Raw genomic sequence first — 17157 nt, forward strand, 5'->3', positions numbered from 1 at the left:
TGCTGGCTTCACACCATTGGCCCTACTGTGCGTGGGGGGGGCGCAGTGAGGCGCAGGTCAGGAAGCTGACCCCATCCTGGCCCTTCTCTCCAGGCCTGGCTCAAGAGCTCCCTGAGGGACGGGGTGCTACAGCGCTCTTGCCTTCCCTTTGGGGTGACTGCAGGGTGAGCCTTGGGCTGATGGTGATGACCAAGGTCAGTCCTGCGGGACTCAGACACTTGGTGTGTAAATAAAGGTTTCTCGTGTTGATAACGTAAACAGTATGTCCTAGTAAATAACTTGTGCGTGGAGAGACTCTGGGTTAGTGAAAAACAGGGGGTAGGCTCTGCTCCCTGGGCCTGTCTGCTCGGCTGGTGACAAGGCGGCCAGCTGCAGCCTTGGGCAGACAGGCCGGCGGCCGCTTGCGAGCCAGCACTGAGGTCAAAGTTCGCACTTTCAGCTTTTCCTGTCCCACTGTTCTCTTTTGAAGCAGCTGCTTGTGATCACGTGGCATCTGTTCTGAGGCTGTGCGGAAACAGGGCCGGGTGCGCACAGACCATCTCAAGTCTTCTGCTCTTGTGTGTTTGTCTGTAGGCAGAGGGAGAAGACAGCTTGAAGAAGATGCAGCTGATGGAGCTTGCGATCCTGAATGGCACCTACAGAGACGCCAACATTAAATCACGTAAGAATGAGCGGGCCAGGCCTGCAGCTGCCTCACTTGTTTATCCATGGCCTTTGTCCCAGGCAGCACAGCTCACGAGCAGTGAGGGTGAGGCGCTGACGTGATAGCGCTCGGCTCTGGCCGGACAGTGCCGTTTTCACTGCCGCCGCCCTTTGCGCAGTCTCTCGGTTTTGTGCTAGTATTCACGTTTGCAGTTTGTAAAGTTTTGTCCTTTCAATGAAATGTCCATCCCTAAATTCAAAAGTTTTGGGGAATTTTCTATTCTGTTAACTACAGATTTAAGGCATCTAGCTGTATTTTGTTAGAGTTATGCTACGGGCGAGAAACTTTCAAAAAAACTTGAGGCTAATTTGGAGTCCATGTGAGACCCTGCTGCTGGGCTTTGAAGTGTCACCTTACATGTGCCCGCCAGGGTTTTTCTCTATCGATTTCACCTGTGAGTTCACAGAGAGCAGTAGGTGACGGTATTTTTTTAATCCAGTTGTCCTCTATTCATATATCTCTGCATGTTTTTTTGTTAAAATGAAATGTGACATTTCTACTTTGAGACAACCTGATGTTGACACCTGTACACGTGTCATTTTTAAATGACTGTTTTTTAAAGAGAATGCCACTTCAAAATCCTAGCCAACTTTCCAAAATGCAGAGGGCCCAGTGTCTTTAAAGGAGTGTTACTTTACAAATAGCATCACTTAATGGACGCTATTTGTCGTGGAGTTCGCAATGGAAAATTCTGTGTGTTTTTTCCCCTATAAAAATGGTAATTCCTATAGCTGCAGGAAATGCATATGACTAGTAGTTATTTAATTATCTTCTAATATAATAAAAATATTGTTTATATAATTTGAAGGTTAGCCTACTCTTTAGAAATATACCAAAGCTGAATTTCTGTGGACTCCACTTACAAAATTATTATTTTTTAACATCTTTTAATAAGGCAAGTGTTTTCTCGGGCTTCTGCATGTACCTCTAGTCTCATGAGCTCTTACCCACTAGAGGGTCAGATACTTGAACGACAGATAGCCTGCTGTCATAGTCTCGTTGTTACTGCTGCTTTACAGTGGCTTTTTAATTTGCACACATTCATCCTTAACCGCCCCTGGGAGGGAAGCTGTTTGCGTTTGGTTGGTGTGCTTTGGTGTGTTCGTGTGGTCAGCGCATGTACTAATGATTTCCTTTTATTTTTCTTCTTTCCTGCTTTTCCTTTTTCCTACTTCCCTCTCATCCCCTGTTCACACTGCCCTCTCTACACTTCCTTCTGGATTTCCTTGCTTACTGTAGCAGCCCTTGCCTTTTCTCTTGCAGCAACAGCCCAGGCCGCTCCACGGATCATTACTGGGCCGGCACCTGTCCTCCCACCGGCCGCCCTGCGCACGCCTACGCCAGCTGGCCCCACCATAATGCCTTTGATCAGACAGATACAGACCGCCGTCATGCCCAACGGAACTCCTCACCCCACTGCTGCGATCGTCCCTCCAGGGCCTGAAGCTGGTTTAATCTACACACCCTACGAGTACCCCTACACATTGGCACCAGCTACATCAATCCTTGAGTACCCTATTGAACCTAGTGGTGTATTAGGTAAGTCTCCCTGAATGCTTAGCAGCATTTTTCTTTATGTAACTCACGGATTTTGCCCCGGATTTTGAAGCGAAAGATCGTGTTAGTTCTAGAGAGGCAAGGAAAGTTTCCACTAGGAAAGACTGAAGACTCAATTTTATTTCAGCTGCTCGTCAGATTTCCCCTTTTAAATAATTGCATCTTAAATTTCTTCAGCTCTACTTTGTTAACTCAGATTCACGTTGGCTAGTAAATTTGCCACGCACATTTTACGCAGAAAATACGTCTCATGACACCACCGAGATCCCCCCCCCCAGCCTCCACCCTCCCATCAGCTTCCCTTGTGTTTCAGAGATTTAATGAGCTGTTGGCTAAATTTTAGATTTCTGTGTGAAGGAACTCCTATTGTGTGGATGTTTTCTATTATTTGCAGTCACTTAAAATGTGAAAGGGCCCAGGTAGATAGTTGCACTTTCAAGTTGCTTCAGTTTTTAGACTCCCACCTAGCCTTAGCCCTTAGAGATGCCCTTTACTTTCGGTAGTATAGGATGTCATTGGTAAGTAGATCCCAGGTCATGAATTAGAGTCACACTGGAGGCCTAAATGAAGATCATACTATAAATGCTCGGTTTTACATGAACAAAAAGTGGTGTGCTCGAAAAAGACATTACTGATGCCTTTTTTTTGTAGAGTGGATTGAAATGCCAGTCATGCCTGATATTTCAGCCCATTGACTTGCTGGATGAAGGACTAGCGTGCAGCAGCTGTCATAGCACGACCAGTCAGTGCCGAGCAGACCGCTTCCTGGCTGCCCCTTTGTTTGACCACAGAATCTGAATACTCTTTTCCTTGAATTGTATATGGCCTTGGTGCTGCATGCATGCTGTTGACTTGTAGGACTATGAGCTTTTAAAGTATTTTCCCCCCAGCATTAATACTGATTCATAAAAATCGGAAAGCCTTTAGTGAACCTGGACACTAAGATTTAAACTGGAAAAGTCACTGTTCAGTTGAAGGAACCACGCGCGTTGTATGTTATCTGTGTGTGCACGCACGCAGGCGCTTTTGTTTCACAGCAGGTACTCCCTGTACGGGTTTTCTGTGTAAGGCCTTGTACGAAAGGGTTACAGGACAGGGTCATTCCATAGAGCTGCTCTGAGAGGCTTGTTTCTGTTGCACATCCTTGAAGCATTTTTACAATAACATGTAACCTGTAACCTGTTCACGTTTCCTTTGTGTTAACGCTCTGTCCTGCGACCACGCCTGCTCCTCTCCCCAGAGCTCCTCTCTGCTGCAGCACAGCGTCTGTTCGAGGAGTTCGGCTGTTGCTTCCTGCAGGGCTGGCGCTTAGCCACCAGCCGCTGCCCCAGCGCGCTCAGTGCAAGAGCTGGCTGCTTTTGCCTCCTGGAGTCGTACTTGTCTAAGATGAGCCGATCTAAAATGAAAGAGGGGTGATGGACCAAGACTTTACTGCTTAGACACAACAGTCAGATTGGTTTCTCATCGTGGCTTTTGTTGTGTTGGTCAGCCGTTGCTTACAAAAATTGTTAGATAAAATCAAAAGCAAAATCTAATTGGCGTTTTAGAAGATGAATAAGGACTACTAAGTGGAAAAAAACACTTCACTGTGGCCAATTTTATTTCTTGCTTTGCCACCTAAGCAGTAAAACATCATATTTAGCACTTGGAGAGCTCAGAAAATTATTTCCAATTGCTAAGTTATAATAAATTTACACACAGATAACATGCATGCTCTATATCAAGTCTCACATCCCGTTTTAAATAAGCAGTGCCCTTCAAAACAGCTGCAGACAGTGTGTTGGTGGTAGTGAGGAGATTGGTGTTAGCATCAAATCTTCATTGATGACTAATGTTTAATTCCCTTCCTTTTATCTTTAGGTATGGCTTTCCCAACGAAAGGCTAAGAATTCAAGAACGGTCTTAACCGAACCCTCATCAGATCTGAATTTAACAATGCTTAGTCTCAGCAGCCTGGGGGGCGGGGGGGGGCTTAGCCTAGCAGTCAGTGACGTACTTGCACTTTTGCACACTGATAGAAAGGAAAAAATATGTCATTAATTTGGTGTAGCCTGTAACCTTACCAAGTCATGGTATTTACCCGGGAGTGTACAGTAGTGTACTGACTGCTAAGTGTACTGTACTGTTCGCTTTACTAATCACCTAATTCATTGCAGTTCATACTTATTGACTCAAAGTTTAAAACCACAATCTGTAGGCTTTAAGAATTGCTTTTAAACCTTTTTTAAGCGATAAACTCTGGAAGTGGTCTTAAGGTTAGAATATAATTGTCAGTTTTAAATGTGGCATTATTGAAGCGGTCTGCTGCCAGAAAGGCACTCAGTGAATATGTGAGTAGTAAAGCTTGACTGCGGGCTGGGGGGCTGTGAGACCCTGTCCCTCGGGACTGGAATGAGCCCAGGTAGGGTGAGGCCCAGACGCCGGAAGTGAATGCAGTATTGCTAGACGCCTAGAGACGCACCGAGTGATGGCTCACTTTAAACTACTGTGCCTTAACATGTTTCTGAAACTTTTGTAGTCAATGAACGTTTGAAATCCATTTTGATAAACCTGCTGTTAATGTTTGTTTTTCCCTTGTGAATGTTTTCTAACGTTGTCTTGGTAATTGCAATTTAACTAGGTGCGGTGGCCACTAAAGTTCGAAGGCACGATATGCGCGTCCATCCTTACCAAAGGATTGTGACCGCAGACCGAGGTTAGTTTAGTTCTGCAGTTCTTGTTTATGAGAAATGCGTTGGGTGGCCATCAGATTTGCAACACCACACCTGATGGAAGTGCAGATGTTTGCCTGCACGCCAGCTCATTCCCTTTTCTAAACTAATTTGTAAAACTGGACGGAGCCAAGCGTGGGGCGGCGTGGGCGGGGCTCGCCGCCCTGGCGCCCGTCCTGTTTCTGCGTGGTGGGCTCCAGCGGTCCGCACTGACGGGCGCCCACCGAAACAGAAATTAGTCTGTTTGGGGAGCTACTAAATTTTTACGTTGCCTTAATTATTTCTCAGTAATATTTTTGCTAAAATTTGCCTTTTTATTCTGCTGAAATTTTGGGTTGGTATTGCAAAATGAACTGAGTGGATGGTGCTTTCATGCGAAGTCAAGGAATATATGCCTCCTGTGTCCTTGTGGAGAAAACTGAAGATTTAATTTCCATTTTCCTATTTTGATGAGATATTTGAGCCACTATACAAATGCAAGGGCATACCTGTCAAGTTACCTGGCTGACATCAGCAAAATAAGGACTGTGAAGTCAACGTTGATGCAGTTGGGTATTTTTATAAATCAGAAAATCAGTTCTCTTTGACCTGACATTGTCTTGCCAAAATGGATCCTTTGATTTCTGTCATTTGCTGCTAAAATACATTATCTGAAGGTAAACTTTCTTGAAGTTCTGTGGTGACGTAAATCCAGCTCTCTGGATTTCCTTCTAACGAACCTGTGACTGGAAAATAAGTCTTCACTTTTCTCCTTTTCAACAGTTGTGATTTGTGTCCTATATATGCTCTTGGGCCCTTTTATAAATTATTTATGTTTATTGAATGGGAGTTTCGGTTTATTGACACTGAGTTGTTTCCTGTGGTTTCCATCATAAGGTAAGGACTGCAGCAAGGCGGAAAGGATTTGTTTATAAGCTTCTGTCATGGCACGTTTGCTCTCTGTGCATGAAGTTGATCAGAGTCCCTAGAGATTAGTGGGGGAACGTTGTGGGCCTGTACCCCAGTCCTGCGCTTCCTGTGGACTCCGGAAGGACTCGCCTGCTGCTCATGACCTGTCCACCTGAGAGCAGGCACCTTCCGAGACGTCTGCTGTTGGCCTAGCGACATCCACGATGAAAGGGCCCTGACGACTGTTCATGTAGTGCATACGTTGCTCAAAGTGGTTACTCTGTAGGCTAAATAAATAGACCCCACGCCCAGCGGTCATCTGCGGCACAGCACTCGTTGTGCGTGCGTTGCCTGCGAGCGGAAACCACCTTTCGCATCTGAGCGAGTCTCCTCGTGAGGAAGACATATTCCCAGAAAGCCACTAGAGGCTCAAAGAAGCCAGATAATTCCGTGAATAATGCTGAGCCTCTCCCCACTAGCTAATGCCTAATGCTTGTAAAGAGAACTTTTAAAATAGGTTTTCTTCTGCTAGCCTTTCCCTTTCTGCTAGGCCCCTTCGAGGCAATTTCTCCTGGTGTTGTTTTAACACAAATAATTTTTGGCCTACTCAATACTCCAGTGCCTTGAGATAGTTAAGATAGGAAGATTTGATTGTATTTGGAAATGACAACACATTCCGTGCATGACTCTTCTGTAGTTATATGTGTTTTGATTGGTCCTGTCACTGTTTTTCCTCAAAGCACAGTGTCAATAAACCAAAATTCTCCCTTTTTTAATAACACAATACTTGTATACTGCTGTCACTGTCACTGTGTGCGCCCACTGGGTCTGAGGGAGATGCCTGAAGTCCTTCACTTAAATTATTTTATGATACTACTGTTTTCTCTATTTTTGAGGTTTTTTATTATTTTAAAATGTCTTTTGAAGCAAAGATTAATATAAACATTCACTTAATGCAAGGAAATTCAACCCTTGGACACATAACCATGTAATTCAATATAAGCATTAGAGTACTGCATGGTTGACAGATAGCTCTTTACTAAAAACAAACCCACCTCTACACGTAATTCCAAACTGAATTTGAAACCGTTAAAAGACCAACTGACTTTTAAGTTAATGAACCCTAAGTGAATTTTGCACAGTTGAACGCCTGTGTGCACTGTGGAGGCTAGGACTTGGCAGAGGATGTATCGGGGTCCCCGGGTGTATGTAAATGGTAGCTTGCTTTGTTTCCGAATTCCTCACTCAAAGAACTTCAGAGTTTTTCTGAATAATGATTTTGCAAAAGGCATCATTTACATAGTTTGTATAAAGATCTTAATACAGTTTTAATCAAAATCTTAAGTAATATCAAAAATGCTTTAAGATTCTGTTACTTCTGGAGCACCTATAAAATGATAAGCCTACATTGTGTTAAATACTTATTTTCTTTGATTTTGGAATAGCAATTTTTGTTGCAAATAAAAGGCTATGTAATTTCAAGGGAAGATTTGGTCCCATTGAACATAGCGTATTTGCAGAGTATTTATGCAGCATCCTAAACGATAGACTAGAGAAGGCATTTTTGCTACATGACGATGAACAGTCCACCCTCTGCTGATTCAGCTGCCTCCGAGCATCACCCCTCCCGGGTGTGGTTTCTGAAGTGGCACAGAACCCGCCTTGCACTGACGACCTTTTTGTTCACACCTCCTCTGCCGTAGTCACAGTGGCAACAGTGCAGAAAAGTCTAGCAAACCTCAGAGTATAGTAGAAATACTTAAGCTGTTGAATACGTCTTAAAAATCATACTACTGTTAAGTGGACCAAGTTTGGTGAGCAGAAGGTGACAGGTTGATGAAGGGTCGGACAACTTGGGAACGGTAACTTTTCCACTTGAGAACTACTTTGTGTTTTACTGTAATTTTTAAATTTTTTTTGTTTTGTTATTTTTCAAAAGAAAATAGTATTTACAGGTGGCTTCTTTTAAAATATAAAGATATAAGGCAGGAATGTATATGAAATGTCAGATTTTATTGTATTTGCAGAGTATTAGCTTTGAAATTGAATAAAGAAAGCTGTGTGTAGTTTTAAAATGCCTTATTGGTATCAATTAGAAATTTCTTCTATTTTTTGATGTACTTAGAGCTTTTTGAGTATAGAGTTTTAAATGGCAGGATTTTACAGTGTTTACATGCAAGTGCATTTTGTAAGTGTTCTATATGTGTACAATAGTATTTTCAACTGGAAAGCGGGCTAGTGCGGAAGGCCCGCCCGCGGCCAGGCCCGCGATGTTGCCCCGTGCTGGTCTGCAGTCTAGTGCCGCTTGTACCATGAGGCCCAGAAACTCCATGTTGTCTGTAAATAGAATCATTGAAAAGCAATAAACATTTATTGAACAAAAGAAACCTTGTTTGGCCCAGAGTTTATGTTGAACCAAATTGTTCATAGAAAACCAAATTTCTTTAGCTCCATTTCTGTTAATCATCAGTTATTAATAATCACATCCATCATTAATAGTTGCTTTAATGCTTGCATCTGAGAGAATACTAATGCTCAATAGCAGTCAGATACTGGTAACTGCACTGACTGTTCAGAGTTCCGTGTACGGGGCCTATTCATCGTGGTGTTTTCCAATCTCCTTCATTGACTGCTACTAACGATTAGTTGTTAGTTGTATTTTATTTCTATTTTCCCCGTTAACCAGTTTTTTTGTTTTTGTTTTTTTTTTTTTGGTTTTTTTTTTTTTTTTTTGTGGGAGTGGGCTCTCCTTCATTTGTTCAAATCATGATATAAAATTGTCATGATTTTTATTGTATTCTGTAGATGGTGTCGATCAGTTTGTCAGAATTAAACATGCTTTTTTATTAGTTGTGATTAGTTTTCATGTTGTCATTAAGCCGTCACTAGCTGAGACTAATCTCTTCTCTATCTTTTTTTTTTTTTTTTTTTTTTGTTTTTTTTTTTTTTTTTTTTTTTGTTTTGTTCCTAACCACCCAGCCGCCACCGGCAACTAACCTATGACCTTCTGACCTCTGAACTCTTCACCCAATGATGACCTGACCATGCCTGCCTGCTGATCAGTTAACTGGTAATCGCCTTTGCTTGCCTGTCGTCAGTGCAGCGAGCTGAGGCACTTGTCCGTTCGTCTTACCATCTAACCAAACAAAAGACAAAGAAATCGTTGTCCTCCAACTCAGCTTTCGTTGTTGTTTTTTCTGTTTGGGTGAAAGTGGTTCTAGAACCTGCACTGAATAGTAGCAAAGCAATAAGGCCCAATTCATCCCACAGCACTGATCATCTTTACTGTCCCACTCTAAGCGAACGGTAAGAAGGCCTCACTTCGGAAGGGGAGAGAGATAGCCCTTAACTACTCGGTGACAGAGGCAGTTACTGTGAGAGACTTCTAGGAACCCCTTCTCATAGCGAGTCGCAGCTCTCTGAATGTACTGTGTGGTGATGCATCATGCATGAACCTTCGGGCAGGGACGTCATTGGTGAAGTGGTCTCAAAAAGTATTCACAATTTGACATGCTGTTAGTCACCACCTGCCCTCAAAGGGCAGGAGGCGCAGCCTTTTTAAGTCGCTGCCAAAATCTGAAGTATTAGAAGTGTGCCATGAGAGAGAAGCTGGTGAGGAATTTTGAAAAGGAATGCAAAGGGCAAAACTGCAACACTATTTTTAAAAGGATGAATATCTGAATTAAAATTACCAAACCTTTATTTTACACCTCCTTCGAGAATCAGCGAGAACAAGGTACATGCATTATGTGTCACATTACTGGGCAAACTGTTCACGTATTTTTTTTAGACCTCCCTGTATAGAAAAAAATCATTAAGGATGTAAAAGCCATGCTTGCCTATTTGCTGTACACATGTAATGAACTTGTAGATAAAGTGTAGTGCATTGAAACACACGAACAAAGTAGATACTTTTACTATACAAGGGTGCTGGTGCAGAACAAATATATATATTTTTGGAAATGTAGCATTTTATACTTTCAAGTGTTATAAAAAAAAAGAAAAAGAACAAAGAAACCCTTTATTTCATTAAATGATTTTTTCTGGTGGTTGTCAAGAAACAAAAGACCAAAAGAGCCTTTTTTGTCTTTCTTTTTTATTTTTTAAGTATTGGAATAAGTCTAAAGAAAAGAAAGTGCCTTATTTTCCTTCATGGTCATTTAGTCCCGTGTCTCGTAAGATCAGCCCCTCCCTCAGAGTCCAAGTCAGTGCACGTCCCCGCCGCCCAGTATGTGAAGGAAGACGGGGATCGCGTGGGGCCGCGTGGCAGCCGCGCTGCCCTGACGCAAATTTGCCAAATCTGATACTGTGAAAAATTGGTACTTTTTCTAATGCCTGACAGGTTTTTAAAGTCATTCTTTTAAAGTCATTATTGAGTGCTCTGGTAACTGTTATGCTTGATGTTGGCCCTGAGGATTCTGTGTCATCCGAACATTGGTTCACAGAAGACGTTAGTTGGAATTTATCCAGAGAAGGGGCGGGTTTGGGTGTGTGTGTTGGATGTTTTCTGATAACTTGGAGATGATACCCGAAGATCTCAAAGTCATCTTTGCTCTGATAAAGTCCTACCAGTAGTTTTCGTTCTGGAAGACAGTGTTGTTCAAACGACCCACACTTCATCGGACTGCTTTTTATCACGCCGGATGACTTGGGTAGTTCATCTCCCCACTGGCTTTAGTAACCTAAGCCACCCCGCACACCTTGCTCTTTTTAACGTTAAAAGAATGTGAAAAGCTAGCATCCCTGTGCACAGACGTGCTCAACTGCACGTGCTCGCAAGCTTCCAGCATCTCCAGAGGCTCGGCGAGCTCTGTAGTTGAATCCGTCAGAGCACAGTGTGCTTCTGAACACGGAGGAGACGCTCCTCGGCGGCTCAGTACCAGATGTGGCAAACCCCAGGGCAGCGGCCCCGGCTCGTCAGCTCGTCCCCCCGCACCCTCCAGCTTCCCGGTCACAGGTCAGCAGTGAGCTCGGTAGCACCCCGAGGTGGTCTCTGCCATCCTGTCTCACTCGGAAACCGTTTTCAGTTTATTTACTATGCAATAGACACTCGTCGTGTTCTACTCAGCTAGCTCCGGTGTAATGTGCCACTGCTTCGTCTTTCTGTGACACATGCAGGTGTTTGGTTTATCGACAGTATATGCTGTGCCATTTTGGTTTTCATTTTGTTCGGTTGGTTGAATAAATTTGCGACACTCAAAACACTTGAGGTGATAGTAGTTTAAGAACAATACCAGTATTTGATCCAGTTTCATCTCAGCTGTGTTATACCTGGACATTTTAGATGTTTATCAAAGGTCTTTTTTGGGGGAAGAAAGTAAATGTATGAAATACATGTGTGACATAGAGGAGTAATGTTGGCTCTGAACATACTTTTGAAAACTTAGTTGACAAAATTTTGGATCAACTGAAAAAAAGCATGACTTTTGAAATCTCTGAATGCCTTGGTTCTCAGTATTATTCTTTATTGAATTTATTGCTTATTAAAATATGTAGCTTTTAAGACTTTTTTTTCTGACAGTATTATGAAACTTTTAGTGTGGGTAGATGGGAGTGTCGCTCGTATGTTCCCGTACAGCTGACATGTATTTTGTCTATTCTTTGTTCTCTTAGTAGTCTCATGCTGTGTATGTACCATAACCAACCTATTGCCTATGAGAAACGTGTAAGATAATGTATTTACAGCCATTGTTACAAGTTTATAATGTATTTTTCTATCTTGTTTTATATGTATGTTATATAACATTCAAAAAGAATTTTTTTCTTGATTGAGAAAAGGATACAAAATGCAAAATTCACAATTTTGATAACTGAATATTGCCAATTGTTTTGCAGTACTTTATTATATTGGGAGTCTTGTCTTTCTTGGGCTTTTAGTTAGCTAATGAATGAATACATTAGACACTTTGGGTTTTAGTTGGGATTTTACATAGCTTGCATTTTAATTCTTTGGTTCTTTGCTGTTTCTATTAACCCATAGCATTATTTTAATAAATGTTATATTACCAACCTACTAACTCTGGACTTTGTTTATTAACCTTTATGTGTTTAATTACAATAAACAAATAAAGACAAAAGAACGTTCAGGTCTTGAGTTACTGGACTAACCCTGAGGAACGTGGCCACAGGTAACAGGCGTGCCTTGTCTGTGTGTTGTCTGTGGGCTGACAGCCTGCACGCTCCTGCCCGGGGCCCGGGTGGGGCGGGCCGGGGCGGGCTGGCGGGCGGGCAGAAGGAACTCGGCCGGCCTCTCCTGGGCTTGGGCTTCCCACCCCTCCAGCTCTGCCTTACTAACTCCACGCCTTGTTTTCCTCCTTGGAAATAATCGCTGTCTGCTCACAGCCTAGTGACTGGGCTCTCGCCACCATGTGCCTGAAGAACCACTTAGGTTCTTTGCGGAGCTGCTTCCTCGGGGGACCTGATGGCTTTGTGGCGAGGGCTCTTCACGTGGGTGCTGTGGTCCCACTGGGGCGCTGGGCCTGTTCAGCCAGAGGCTCCCGGCAGGCGGAGCCAACAGCAGGCACGCAGCAGACCATCCGGCAGGCGCCAGAGCCCTGGCCCCGTGTCTCCCCCACAGGGCGGCCCAGCTGGCCCCAGCTTCTCCCTGCCCGCTGCCCAGAGCATAGCTGGGCTCAGTGTCCAGCGGGGGCCTGCAGGGCCTCCCGCTGCGCTGCCCTGGGCCTCCACGTGGCAGGCGACATACGGTCGTGGATTGTTCAGTTTAACTCGGTGCATTTTCATTTCACAGATTCTGTGAGATAGTTGTCCTGGATCATACTCTCAGGATCAATCTTTCTTTTTGTAAAGTATGTTTTATCTGTTATAAAGTTACAACGCTGGGAACTGAGGTAGGTCACCTGTTAGAGAAGAAATGGCTGCACCCCGCTGTGGGGCAGGCTGTCCGGGCTCTGTTGTGCCCCACGGTGCACACGCGCCCGTCAGGTGCTCGGAGTGGCGTGTGTCGCCCTCCAGGGTGGCTGTCGGGCCACACGGCTGATTGTCCCCGGTAGACAGCTAGTGTCCTGTGACGTCTGCGTCCCGAGGCCCAGCTCACACCTTCTGTCATCTGAAGGTGTTGTCAAGCTGCTCATGCGCACGTCGGTGTGGTGCCTGGTCACTCAATTCGATGAAGTGCTGTGTCACTGGCCACACGCTCTCTGACCCCGCGAAGGCAGTCTCGGCTGCCGTTGGGGTACGTGATGATTATGTCATCATCCCTTTTATGATGGAAAAGGCGTAAGACACCATTTCTCAAAGGTGAATGCGAACCCCACGTTCACGCGGGCAGTGTCACAGCATTAAACCTGAAACTACGACGTTCTTTGGGTGACAAATGCTGCAGTCGGTATCCTGTGCTATTACTTGGCGAACCAGGTACAATTCCCTTGACACATAGGTGGCATCTGCCTGCGGGGGTGGAGCAGAGCTCCAGAGAGCCGAGCGGGGGCCCACGGGCCCTGTCTGCAGCGGGCAGGCGGCCGGGACCCCTGTGCACAGCAGCAGGGCGGTGGTTGGGGTTTTCTGGAGGACACACAACAGTGGGTTTAAATAGAATCGCTCACTACCAAATACATTTTGCCAGTCAGCAACGTCTTAATACTTCGTGTGTCCCAGGCTAAGCTCTCCGGTTGGGGCGGAGGGGGCTGCTGGTTTGGGGTGTCCGTCCCCCATAGCTCTTCGCGGTTGCAGTACTCCCAGCAAGTGACCTGCGCCATGAAGTGCATTGCTACATTATGAGCCGTTCGATAGAAAGTGACTTTCTCAGGCAGATGTTTTTTTTTAACACCGTCGGATTCTTTAATATCTGCATCTAAATGGAGACCTTTTATAGACAACGTTTAGAAGTCACCTACACATAATCGGTGGCGTCTCCACATAAAATCTCACTGGAACGGGCTTCGTTATTTTAGAGACGTGATGCGATCCTCCACCTCCCTGGCCCTCAACGCCGAGTCCCACTGGCTCCCCCAAGCTCGGCGCCGCCCTGCCTGTGTGCTGCGCTAGTGGGGAGCTGGGGAGCTCGGCGACACCAGCCCCGCTGCCCCGTGTGTGACTGCTGTCCCTTCCTGACCAGAGACGCTGTGGGGACGCCCAGCCCCAGGTTGAAGCGCGCCAGCTTGACGTGGTCACCAGGACTTGGGTTGCCAAGTGGGCGCTCATGGCCTCGGCTGTGTATAGCTGCACCTCGAGCGTCCCCTGCGGAGTGGTCTCAGGGAAGTGGGCCGCTCGTGCCCAGCCCACAGGTGGCTGGCCGCCCCTGCTGGTTGTGGCCCTCTGGAGTAGGCCCCAGAATGGAGGGCGCGCGCGTTTTCCATTTTTATTGCTACCATTAACACCTTTTAAAAGAGAACAGGAGACTTACATTCTGGAGCTCTCACCCCTTAGCTGGCGGGCAAGCCTCCTAATCGCCCTGATTAAAGAGGAAATCAGTAAATTGGCTTGTGTGTTCCCCAGGGGATGTGCAGTCCGGCCTCCTGTTAATGAACTCGGCCCATCCGCAGGCAGCCGTAGATGCCAGGAAGAAGACCCGGTCGGCGCTTGGCCTGGCTGGCCACAAACCAGCGCCCCCACCTTGTGAGCAGAGGAAGCGGGGTCCCCTGGAGTGCTCGCCCGAAGGCTTGGCCGTGGCCTCCCTGCAGCTGACACCCGCAGTTTCTCCGTCCTGGTTTTCTCACGGGTCACCTCCATGTCCCGTGTCCAGAACGGCAGTCCCTCCCACGCCCTGGGGGGCGCACAGGCAGGACCCAGGCACGGTGCAAGCTCGAGCCCCGACGCCGGGTCTGGCCCCTGCAGAGCGGCATGGCCGCCAGACGCCCTCACAGAGGCCGAAGGCAAGGCGGGTCCCTTCACTAAGCTTGAGCTTCTGGAGAAGTCAAAATGCCGCAGAGGTGGCAGCTGGAGGCCGGCGGCTGCCCACGCAGGGCTGCGGTGTCCTCCGGGGACTCCCGCCTGGCCCCCACAGGCGTCCCTGCCGGCCTCCCGGCCCAGAGCCCGACTCCCAGCACCGGGCCCTCTTCTCAAAGAGAACGAGGGGAGCGGCCTTAGGGCTCCACCTGTAAAAACGGAGGACTGTGGTTTCTAAGCCAAAAATACTAGTCTAAACATAATCCAAATATTTAGGGAGGGACTGGGCTCAGGTTTTCTTCCTGATGCAATTTGTAATAGCTGCTCCCCCAATAGTAACTGGTCTCATAAGGGGGCCGTGCTCCAACTCACTGCATCTACCAGTTAGACATATCCCACACCTGAAAGGAAATGCGTCCTGCTAAGGCTGGGGACACAGCTCTCCAGAAAACGTCTAGTAAAAGTTACCGTAGTAAGTGCCACTTTGTACGGTATATAGAGACGGCACAGAGCAGATTACCTACCCGCAGCCCAGTTTCAGCATCTCAAGGGATGGAAATTTATTAGGTTTTTCATCCTGGATTCCGGCTACACACACAGCTGGGCACTGTGAAGGTTCGGGGGAAATGGTTAGACCAAGGAAATTACCTACAGGTGAATCACTTCATTGCGAGGCCCTATTGCCGAGCTGAGGGTGACAGTGATTAAACATCCCCGGGCATTTAGCCTCTGCCGGGGTTGAGCAAGCGCCAGGGACTTGGGCTGGACACGACCCTGTCGCCCTGGTCAGCTGCTCAGACATGCAGCCCCACCCGCACCCCCAGGGCAGAGCCTCAGTGCTGACTGGCACATTTGCCTTCTGTTTCCTCCCTGAGGTAAAGGGCAGGGAAAGTCGTAGATAATGAAAGTGGAGTCCAGATTCCTCAAAGGAGAGCCTAGGTGGTGCAGGCCTCACTGCCGGAACGCCCTGGCTGAGCTGAGCGGAGTCGGGCTGAGCCTGGCAGGTGCAGACACCGACAAGCCCCAGCCCCTGGCGTCCACCCCAGCCCCCGTCAAGCTCCAGGCCCAGTGTCCACCCCCAGACTCCCCCCACCCCCGCAGGCCCCAGCCCCTGGCGTCCACTCTGGCTCCTGGTGCCAGCTTGGGCCTGACTTGTCAAAAGGGGAAGCGAGGAACTGCGCTCGGGCGCGTCTAGAAGGCCGCCCTGTCACCCCCCGCTGCCCTTGGCCTGGGAAGAGGTTAAAAGTGGGGTGCAGCTTTTATTTTTGTGTTGCAAAGGGCGCTGCACTTCCTCGCCTACCGTCTGCATGGCAGAAGCTGCCGCTGGGCTGAGCAGGCTGCTCATGAGATGGTCAGCCACGGCCGGCCACCGACGGCCAGGCCTCTTGCAGCAGGCAGGACCCGAGCTGGTGGGCTGGAACGCGCCAGCACCTCCCCGCCCCCCAACCTCCCCCGCTCCCCAGGCGCGCCCGAAGCCGAGAGTGCGCCAAGCGGACCAGCTAGACTGGACAGAGCCCGGTCACCAAAGCACCGAGCAGCCTTCCACCCCTGACCTTTTGTGCACACACGAGCAATGAGCTGGCCCGGAAGGCTTTATTCGGGGGGCCCTGGGAAGCTCATCGGCTCCTCCCCACTGTACCCCCAAACTCAGGCCTGCTTCGAGACTGCCCGGACCCAGCACCTAGGTACAGACATCGGAAAAAGTCTCAAACACAAGCTTGGAAAACGGAGCGGGGGGGCGCTCGAGCCCCCATATCTCGGGGCTCACAGGGGCGCTCCCGCTGTCCTCTGCTGGACGGGAGGTGACAGCAGCCGCGGACTGGCCCGTCCAGCAGCCGCTCACCGACGACGACGATCTGCAGTGTGTGGGGAGGGGCGCTGGCCGCGGGGGTCCCTGCCTGCTCCTGGGCACCTCAGGGCCCGCTGCATGGGGGCGGGGGACGGTGCAGCCGTCACTCCGCGGGGATCGCGGGGCGCAGGTCCCCGCCTGGCCTGTTCCCGATGAACGGGCTGCTTCCTTCAGCACCATCTCGGGTCAGGGCAGAATGGAGCCCAAGGCCACAGGGAGGACCCCGCTCCCCACGTTCTGCGCCCCACGCCCCAGCTTCAGGGAGGTCCGAGGGGGCCGGGGAGGAGGCCGGGCGGGAGCCCCGAGGGGCGGGGAGGACAGGCCCAACCTGCTCCAGACTCGAGCGGGGTCTCGGGTTTCCCGCCGGCGCCTCCGGCAGGCGAAGGTCTCTCCCAAGAAGGGCTGCGAGACGGGACCCCGCTGGCCCAGCCTTCCGGCGCCGCTTCCCTCCTGGAACCTTCTGGAACCGGCTACTCTCCCTCGGCGGAGCAGCCAAGCTTGCTCTCGTCTCCTTTGCTCGGGCCGCGCCCGCAGACCCGCCTCGCGGGTCTCGGGGCCCTGCCCGCGTGCCGAGTCCTGGCCCCCAGAAGGCCGCCGTCTCCGCA

General features: G+C 48.2%; 1 protein-coding gene across 3 annotated transcripts in view; it reads left to right on the forward strand.

Moving 5' to 3' along the window:
- The window catches only part of QKI (QKI, KH domain containing, RNA binding), a 95952-nt gene extending 84080 nt beyond the window's left edge, over positions 1-11872 (forward strand). Inside the window, exons 4-7 of one of the 3 annotated variants that reach the window (XM_012721604.1) lie at positions 574-661; positions 1946-2242; positions 4881-4955; positions 8839-11872. In XM_012721604.1, coding sequence (XP_012577058.1) covers positions 574-661; positions 1946-2242; positions 4881-4955; positions 8839-8855 — 477 coding nt within the window. In that variant the 3' untranslated portion in view covers positions 8856-11872. Of the gene's footprint in view, positions 1-573; positions 662-1942; positions 2243-2911; positions 8786-8838 lie in introns of those variants that run through there. The other 2 variants (XM_012721611.1, XM_012721608.1) reach the window with 2 other exon arrangements.
- The last annotated feature ends 5285 nt before the right edge of the window (positions 11873-17157 follow it).

Source organism: Condylura cristata, unplaced genomic scaffold (assembly GCF_000260355.1).
Source record: "Condylura cristata isolate star-nosed mole 26May11 unplaced genomic scaffold, ConCri1.0 scaffold00001, whole genome shotgun sequence".
Taxonomy (NCBI): domain Eukaryota; kingdom Metazoa; phylum Chordata; class Mammalia; order Eulipotyphla; family Talpidae; genus Condylura; species Condylura cristata.